General features: G+C 36.3%; 1 protein-coding gene across 1 annotated transcript in view; it reads left to right on the top strand.

Moving 5' to 3' along the window:
• Positions 1-641: 641 nt before the first annotated feature.
• The window catches only part of LOC134742635 (chitin deacetylase 1), a 30,805-nt gene continuing 21,102 nt past the window's right edge, over positions 642-10,344 (top strand). Inside the window, exons 1-3 of the mRNA XM_063675815.1 lie at positions 642-787; positions 5,785-5,885; positions 9,969-10,080. Coding sequence (XP_063531885.1) covers positions 694-787; positions 5,785-5,885; positions 9,969-10,080 — 307 coding nt within the window. The 5' untranslated portion in view covers positions 642-693. The remainder of the gene's footprint in view (positions 788-5,784; positions 5,886-9,968; positions 10,081-10,344) is intronic.

Raw genomic sequence — 10,344 nt, 5'->3', positions numbered from 1 at the left:
TTTTTTTGTGTAATATCGTCTTAAGAATGACTCACGTTAGACCGGGCCATGTCATAGAAAAGTAAGCGCCGGAAGCCCGGTCTAACGCGAGTCATCCCTTTTCGTAAACCGTAAATTTTCTTGTAGTATTTGTCCACATGCAATCGTTATTGTTACTCGGGAGGATTTGGTAAATTTTGTCCAAACCATATGCTTTACGTCGAGCTCTCAGGACGAAATGTGTACCTTATTAAAGCACAAATTAAACATGTTTAAATAAAAATATAGTACCAAAAAAAACGGATGTTGTACCCATAATAAACGATACGGCCGTTAAGAAATAAACTAAGTCATAAACCAATAATAGTTAAGGAAACCCATTATTAAATACAATAATATGATAATTGAAGAAGATGCTTGTGCTTATTACACCAAAGATGACTGTTTTTTTTCCGCAATGACAAGAGACGAGAGGCTATAGAGAAAGCCGTCTGCGGAGGTCGGCGGGCGATGGTCAGGGCCTCCTGGTCAATATGATTAACACGACGTGCTATCTCGATCGCACGGTTGTTTCGATGCCAAAGAGTGAAAGGGAAATAATGAGAATAGTTTAAATTTTCAATCGAGACCAGACCCCCAGACCGGTGCTGCGACGGCTGATGGGCCCAGGCGCAGCGGCCAGCGCGCAGTGCGCCCGCGACGGTGAAAGGTGCTATGTCGCGACTACACGGAGGGAACGCTCTGCGGATCGCCATGGCCGGTGTGCCGATTATGAGAATATTAGTTGTACTTACTATTTTCGTGAACGGTTAGTGAAATATTTCCTTAAATTCTTTTTATATCACCTTTATTTTTAAATACCGTCAGTTTCATGTGAATTGGCAATAAACAGCATGTTATTCGTTATGCGTAATCTTATGCAACGAATTTAACGTAACATTAACGTGTGATCAAATCGTTAACGTAACTATGATGCCGGAATATAATGAAAGCTATTTACGTGTAATTCTGCAAATTTGTAAAGTGCCGGATGTAAATGTGACATAACATTTGATCTAAACATAGAATTGAATCTTTTGTGACAGGTTGGTTTCTATTAATATTTATTTTAGAAAGTGGACAACTAGCGTATGACATAGATAGGTAAATTGTGAATCGACGAGTGCTTCGTAGTATGTTGAACACGTCCTATCTTTCACTTGACATTGACGCTTTTGGTCGCTTGCAATCGAGGATATTGACACTGTCAAGTGTGAATTACGGACTTTCAATTACGTTTATTTAGGTACCTACCTCAAATAAAGTACCCGTCTCTATATTTTTTATAATTTTGTCTTCACTCAATAATTATCAAAATTACATCTCGATCGGATTGTCTATTTATTTTATGTAATATAATTTTTGTCAATTTATTTAGGTTCTGCGATTAATACTCATTTAAATAAGTAAAACAATTGCAAGACTGCTAACTACTACAGATTAACTCTACAATTTACCCCGTGATCGTCACTACGACTGCTGAAAAGAACTCAACACGTCGTCGGGTTGTTTCCTTATTTGTTACCGTTTAAATTATATTAAGTACTTTAAAGTTGTCCTTTATTACTTTCTAAATCGATTTTCGTTTAATTTCTAGGAGAATTATTTTTTCAATTTTTCACGCAGAAGAAAACGAAGCGCATATTAAACTGATACCGGTAGGGTTCTGAAACTGATCTCGGCCCCCGCCCGAGAGTTAAATTAATTAATCATATAGTTTATTGGAATCTGTTTACCTATTGTATTCAGATGTCAAGTTGTACGACCTAATTTGTGTACCTATATTCGCCTATGTATTATTGATACTTAGTTTGGTTCAAGACAAAATACTGTAACGCCTCCGATAAAACTTATAATAGTAAAACTAATTAAAAACTGAACTTAATTACTAAACCTTCATATAAACTAAATGTGTATAAAACTACCTACTGAAACCCGTCCCGGGCTGTCCCCAACGCAAAGGTGCCCATCACTCCAGCTGCGTTGCCGCGTTGGATTGCGATGGACAGCCTTTGCATCAGGAAAAACCCGGAGCGGGAGTCAAGACCTCTATCAAACAGGCGACGACCCAACTCCCGGAGGAAGGACTTACCCTCGGCGCACCAGCATCCCGAAGTCTCGACAGCGAGGCGGACAAATAAATACCCGCTCAACGCCGAATATGTATCTTTTTTAAGGGACGCCGCGTGCTCAGCAGCCGCTTCTGCCGAGCGCATTGTGCGGCTAAGATGCGAGGCGGCAAAAGTACTAACGCATGTGGCGTCCGATAGTAAGCACTTACCTCTTTCCCACGGCACTATATAGGGTCAAGCCGTCAGTTCTTTTGCCGTCAGATCGGCTGAGGCCTGGCGGCTCAAGCATGCAGGGGATATTAGCTGATTAGGCTCTCCTAATAATATCATTAAGAGCATGGTGCCGTGGGAACCTACCAGCGCAACGGCAGCAGCTCAAGCCATGGTGGCCGTTGTCTCCACAAAGGAGCCGCAGATGCATTGGTGGGGTTGACAAACATCACATCCGAGGCGGAAAGCAACGGCCATACGCAACGAGTCGCTGTCTAGTAAGGTGCCTAAGTTTGGGGAGGGAACAGCCGAGCGTGTAGCCAGGCCTGGGGGCAGCGATAAGCCTAGCTCTGTCAGAACCAGCAGCTATGGATGAGGCTATCGAGCTATAGCCCCTTTACCCCGACGTCGTCCCATAAACGCTGGCGGTAAGGTTTTTCGGGAACTGGCGCATCAGAGTTAAGAGCCTTCCAAGCCGACAAAGTATCAGCGGCATAGTGTATTGTGATCTCGGCACCATCTAAATATAAAATGTTAGTGATAAGGTCCACAACCCCAGCCGCCGACGCAAGGAAGGCCGGAAGGCTCACAAATCTCGTGAGCGTCGTATACCCAGTCCGCCGTTGCGTATAGGTAAAGAGGCCTGGTCCCACTGGTCCGAGTATACATTTAAAAGACACTTAGCTGATTCTTTTAATGCCAGGTCAAGGAGTCCATGTGTGTGGGGTATAGCCAAGTTGGCACTGTGCGTAAGAAGTAGGTGATCCTGGGAACGGCAAAGCATCTTAGCAATGTCAGAGCTACATGTGCCGAGAGTTGTTTATTAAGCCTTTCTCTTGCTAATAAGAGAAGTTGTTCTCTTGTATTAAAAGCTCCATATTATAATTCCTAATATTTTTTGATATGGAACACAATACTCTGACCGAATCAAAGCTCGGTGTGTAGATATTTTTTAGTTTATGTATGTATGTAAGGTAATATTGTAAGGTCTGACATTTAAAATATTACTGGATTACCGGTTCTTGCGCTGTTTTCAATTCATGAGAATAATACAACTGGATTAACAGCATTATTAATTTTACATTACGTCACCTAATTTAATCTTGCCTACTTATTTTATATTACCCTACCTACATACTATATGGTGAGATGATTACTTTTGACGTACATTTTATTTATCAAATGTTGGGATAACTACGTAATTAGAAATTGATTTCTTAATTAACAAATTTTTATATATATTTTATATTAACTTGATGTGTAATATTTACACAAGTAAAGTATCAGTATGACGAGTAGGCATGAATCCTTCCATCCTGAAGTTCAAGGTATACCTATAATAGGTACTACGAGCTATAATTAAGTTGGTACTTTGCAGTAGGTACATAATTTTTTTCTGGTGGCGACATGTATGTAGTCTAATTACTATCTTTAATTGCTAAGTCGGAAAACAATTTGCATAAATTAACTTTCGCTTTTAATTGTCTCTGTCGAAAGTTTATTGTTTAGAAAGAATGCAATTAGTGACGCATTGGGTAGTTTAATATTTTATTTTAATGTTAATCAATACTAACATTATCATTACCTGTTCTGCTATTTATGATGTGATGTACCTACTAAACTATTAATTTAATATAAAAGTTAATTAGCCACATTAGTTGAAAGTTGCACCATATTTCGTAATGTAATAGTATTAGGACCGGGGTTCGTTACCGGTATAACTTAAAATGAAAATATCACGTAGCGTTTGAAATATTTCTTTGATATTGTAGAATGATATTTAGGTAAGGACAATGAGTTATCAGATCACCTAAATGAAATGGAAAAGTATAAATAAACAACCGAGATACCGAAATTGAATATCGGTTAATTTGTATGAAAAATATACCGGTATATATTCGATCCCTGATTAGGACATTAGGGTATAATTATCTTGATAAAATCGAACTATGCAAATCTGTTATAAATGTAGTGCATAGTTATTTTAATTTCTCATGCTCTGAAAGAGGGACATTGTTGTTCTAAAAGGTGTGCAGAAAATGATACGTGTCTGCACTAGAGCATTTTACGTTTGAAGTACGATTTTTTTAATTTTTTTACGATAAACAATTAAATTTTGAGTTTAAATGGATTTGTTATACAATTTCCATTCTGATACTTGACTCCCCATTCCATAAATAACGATACTTTTGCTTAAATTGTTAATTGAAAGTACCCTCAAGAAATACTGTAAAATTTATATATACTTAGACAACGAACGAACGTTTCCGAGAAAGTACAATGTAATGGAAAACAATTATGCACTACATCTGTAGTTTGATATTTGAGTTTTTATAGAAAAAGAAAACATAATTTAACTAATGGAGGCTTGTTAATATTTATTAATAGAGGGCTAATTCTATACAATTAGCCGTGAGATATGTCATGTTCGTACAAATCGCGTCAGAGCTGATAGATGCGCATTAGCTATCCAATACAATCAATTTTAATCTAAAAATTGTGTTCCTAAGCTATTGGGCAAAATTTTTATTAAATAATTGTGAATTGACATGAGTTGTGCGAGATAGAAGCGTTGGAATGTCTTAGTTGGTGTGTCTCTTTTCGAGATAAAGGGTCTGAAAATACATTTTATTACTCTTGCTGACCTATACTTATGTAGGTACTAGTCATGACTCATGAATGTCATGATAGAGTTATATCAATCATGCAATCATGTTGAAAAATAGTTTCGATAAAAACATCGAGCTACAAAAGTGTACACCCACTTTATGAATAGAATTCACTTTTGCAGCTGTATATGCGCAACCACTTAAAAGCTGTATAGCACTATCAGTTATATTGAAATTAGCCTATACTTATGATATTTTACTACACTATCTACAATTCTATACCAGCTTTGGAAACATGACAAAGTAAAACGATTCTCTAGGGGTGCCTGGAATGGAATGAGACTAGCTGCGTCCGCTACAAATTACCTAGGGGCCAATTCAAACGTATATTGCGAAATTAACATGATATCAACACGCGTGCATTTCGCTCGTACTTGTCCGTACGTGTATTGGCGCTCGCGCCACGCACTGGCGAGTGACATCATTTGGATACCATTTTGATATCACAATGTAAGTTTAAATTGACCTCCTAGTTGGTCCAAACACGCTTGGCTTCCACTGGGTAATAGCAACTCTCAAAGCCTATAATGGAATGGATACTCCCATCGAAACTCTATTTTATCCATCGGATTATAAGCTCAGAGAGGGTGTATAATTTTTTTGCATTGGTGAATCCCTGTAAAATACTGTACTTCGTAAAAATAACGAATATTGATTAAAATAAATATTTTCCTGCGTATATAATACCTACGCATACAGAACTCATGAATTTGAAAATACGTGTGATGACATATCCCGACAATGAAATGCTGGAAGAATGTCAGTACTAAGTTCATACTAGAATACCTAAAATTAATAAGGAATTTGTTTTTCAGTAAACTGTCAACAAAAAGAAAAGGAGGACTTTGTTTGCCCCGAAGGCACGACAGGCAACGGTAATTTCGCAGATCCAGCTACTTGCAGACGTTTTTATCAAGTAAGTTACCTAAAATCGATTCTGACTTTTTTTACGTTGTTCATAAATTGATAGTCCTCGGAGATCGGAACGAGGTAATCCGTGAAAAATCTCCTTGCGTAAATCCGCTCCAGGTGTCCGTTCATGTAGACTGACAACGTAGCTTTCTTTGAATCAGACGCGTATAAGATTTTACTATAAACTTGTCAACCGACCAAGAACGTGAAAGTGAATCTTGTTTTGTTTTCGGTATGCATTTTGTTAACAAGTAAGTTGTTGAGCTACTTACTTTACTTTTCTGTTTGTACAAGTTTGCTTCTGATTGCTCATACTGCTATAGATAGGAACTAATTAAGTACTTACAGCTTCCCAGCTTTAAGTACAGCGTCCTTTAAGACGAAAGGAGACGACCGCTTCGTCATACAAATTTAGTCCCCATTTTACTCACTGGATATTGACATAATGGATAATATTTTACGCAATTTGATGTGTACTAACCTCAGCTATGCCTTTTCGTTGATTTGTTTTAGTTTTTTTGATTATAAGTAAGTATAACATCTGTTTTAACCCCTAATTCTTATAATAATAATAAAATAGAAAAAAGTCAAATGAAGCTATGGTTAACAACAACATATTTTCCATAATGCGAATGTCCAGGAAGGAAAACGGGGACTATGTTTGTATGGAGAAGCGGTCGTCCACTATCCTCTTAATAACACACACAATAACAGAGTTTCCTATTGCGGTTTTTGGTTTTTTGGTTTTTTACGAAGCTTTGTAAATTCATAAAATTTTTCAAATACAAGCGAAATGCGTGAAATCCCAATTCAAACTAAAATTATGCAAACTTCTTTATTTGCCTAAAACTCGTTTATTTCAATGGACTTGCGGCTGCGGTTAGTCATAACAACGTGAGTCGACTTTTAAAACCAGAATATCGAATGAGCCTTTTTATAAATAACTCGTAGAGGATTTTGATATTAGGGTTCCATTGAAATTTCTAAACAAGTAAACAAACCTATTTATTATATTAATTTGCAGGCATTTAATTTACGTTCTAGTAGAGCTAATTCATGATAGCTTATGTCTCTCTGTCTGTAACCTCTTTATGCCTAAACCGCTTAAGGCGAACTCAGACGGTTAATTTTGTGTTCATTTTCGTCATAGACATAGTATAGTAGTTATAGACATGAAACCGAGCGACCATCAGGGGTAAGAGAAAGACATATTCATGTATTGACAGGTTAATGTATGGCAGCATAATCCTTTTTCTCTTTCACTCTTATAAATTTCGCTATTTCGCCATCGCCTCCTACTTATGCTGCCATAACCCGACCATGAAAAAAAACCCGGTCGGTGATAAGGACAAAGCATGGGACTATTTTTTCTTTTCTCTTATAGGAATCGCAATAAGACTATATTTCTCTATCAAAGAGTGTCAGGCCTTTGATTTTCGTGTTTCATTATTCATCTTTCACTCAGTGACACGTCTGCACACAAAATGAACCAAAAGTGAAAAATTAATTTATAAGTGAAATAATCCAACAGTGTTGGATATTTTCATTCAGCATATTTCACTCACACTCCGAATAGCTCGAATGAACAAAAAAACGAACAGTGCGAAAACAAAGTGAATATTCATTCCGATTTTGCATATTATATTTCTTGAATCCTGTTGGTTAAGGTAGTAGTTGGAAAAGTAGGATATGGTATTTCTAGGTACTCTGTAAAAATATTTCAGAGTTCCAATACAATCGCCAGTAGCAAGGTATCGCAGTAATATGTGAAGATTTATTCTTATTGATGTATCTCATTAAAGTATTTTCTTTCGTTATTAAATTCATAATTCATAATTTTTTTATTGCATGAAAGTGAGTACAAAAGGTGTTAGTATATACAAAAGTCCATCACAATCTGCCGGGATCCAGCACGCAATATATCTTAATTCTAAAACTACAAAACAAGGGATAAGTCCGCCTTTGTACATTGTATATATTTATGTTCTTTTATTGTGTTTGTAATCTGTCTTATGTACAATAAAGTGTTTACATACATACATACATACAAACTAAATTAATTTAGCTATAACTATAAAATAGCAAATTAATAAATAACAAAACAGTAAACAGTAAAGTAAAGGAGCAACTAATAGTAGAAGTTCTTCAAAATTACTTATATGCATCAGCAAATAATTGCGATACGATTCAGGATCTACAAAGGCTAGTTCGAAGCTCGCACCCTTCGCAAACTTATTCCAAGACGCACAACTTCATTCGACGCCATAGTGAAAGAAAATAAAAAGTGAATAATCTTACCAGCAGCCGTGTGAACATGCAATGAAAGAAAAATGAAACATTTAAGTACTCAAGCGAACATTCATTCGAGTGAACCCTCTGATCCCACCTTTAGTTTGAGTTCCGAGGTAGGACATAGGAGAGTTTCACAGAAATTATCATTATACGTAGGTACGTAATACGTAATCGCGGACAGAAGCTAATCATGAAAATTTTACTAAATTGGTTGCGTAATTTCCAGTATATATTTACTCAATCATAAATCCTACTCTATTTACCTCAATTTATCAGATATAAACATTTTTCTAAATTTCAATATGTATGCTTAAAAATTATTTTGACTGTAAATTATGTTTTACAAAAGCAGTTATGGAACAAAGTAAATTATGTACACTCAACTATAGCTCTATAGTTATTTATTACCAACGTATTGTTTTATTTTTTGTGTTCAAATTATCTTTTTATTGTTTGATTTTATTATTTAAAGTAAAATCAACTTTTAAATGAACTTAATGAATCAATCGACACTTTTAGATGGAACCGTACATATACAATAGTCGGAATTTAGCGTGCAGTCTTTACAAATTATAATATGTTTACTCTAGTTCATCAAATAGGTGTACATCTACATACATAATTATGGGTTCACCTTCCTTAAATAAACTAAAAACCTAATATACTATACGTAGGTACTTATGCAGTCTCTATCAGACTACGTCAACAATTGATAACAGATTTAACAGATTGATGAACTCGTAGACTATCGAAATGGACATTAAATCGGATCGTTAGAGCTGATTGATAGTGAGACTACGCTATTGCATTTCACCTTGTGTTTGTAGGAAGCGAACAAGCTTCTGCTTACAGGTTCCAGTAAAGGACACTATGAAATTGCATTGCTAGGCGTAGAATATCCAGATACACAATCGAAATACCTAGCAGTTTTGAATGATTCACGGCTAGTTTCACTAGACTTACTTACATTGACACCCACGCGATATCTTCAGTTACCTGTGAACAAGATGCATGTAGCTGCGTCGAAATATCGGGAGCTCGAAAACAATACAGAAGGTAATCACGGTCCATAATGTCCATATCCCGGTCAATATAAGTCTAGCGAAATACCTAGGTACTAACTTTGGTAGATGATAGGTAGTAGTTTATTGCGAAATTTAGTAATATGCTGATGTAGCTTTCAATTGATTTTTAGGGTTCCGTAGTCAACTAGAAAAAACGTTTCGTCATGTCCGTCCGTCCGATGGTCCTGGGTTCGAATCCCGGTAAGGGCATTTATTTGTGTGATGAGCACAGATATTTGTTCCTGAGTCTTGGGTGTTTTCTATGTATTTGTATATTATATATATCGTTGTCAAGCCTTTTTGAGCTTACTGAGGGACTTGGTCAATCTGTGTAAGAATGACCTATAATATTTATTTATTTATTTAAATTAATAATGAGTGAATAAATTACACAAATTGGTAAAAATAGTATTGATAGTGCAAGAAATCAAAATATAAACTGGCTTCACAGTTTTATAGAGAGAGAATGATTCAATCAGAGTAGGTACAGTCAAGGACGTTAAGTATGGACATGGGCAAAATGCCAACGACACGACACACTACTTTAATGTATGGGCAATTGGTCGTGCATACATATTTTTGGCACGATGTCCGTGTCGATATTTAATATCTTGACTGTACATGATTTATAAACCAAGGGATCGTAACAATCAATTGTAAGGTATACAATTTAATTTAATTTATGTCAAGTATAATGATTTTAGGTTGTTGATTCAGTGTTTTTATTGCAGTGCGTGGACGGATATCCATACTTGAACAGATGCCCTTCTGGGTTGTATTTCGACGATATTAGCAAGTTCTGCACATTCAAAGCGGAGGCAAGATGCGGTCCCATTGCTACGAGTGAGTTTCTAATTACTACTTCTACTTAGTATAAAATAAATAATACATTCATGCGTTACAAGGAATATTGACAACAACTCTATGTGATTACGAGAGATAGTCGAACTCAGAGTTGTCAAGTTACCATGACCGAATAGTCATTGTTAAAAGCAATTCAGTTTCCAGCTCTTAGTCGCATACAGGTACATGCAAATGGTTTAATGGAGGCACACGGTTTCCGTTCATTTCAGTCCAGTATACCGCTGAGTGAATGATCTGAGGAGC

Source organism: Cydia strobilella, chromosome 1 (assembly GCF_947568885.1).
Source record: "Cydia strobilella chromosome 1, ilCydStro3.1, whole genome shotgun sequence".
In the NCBI taxonomy this organism is placed as follows: domain Eukaryota; kingdom Metazoa; phylum Arthropoda; class Insecta; order Lepidoptera; family Tortricidae; genus Cydia; species Cydia strobilella.
Note: the sequence above shows the minus strand (reverse complement) of the source record. Positions and strands in the feature narration are given on the sequence as shown.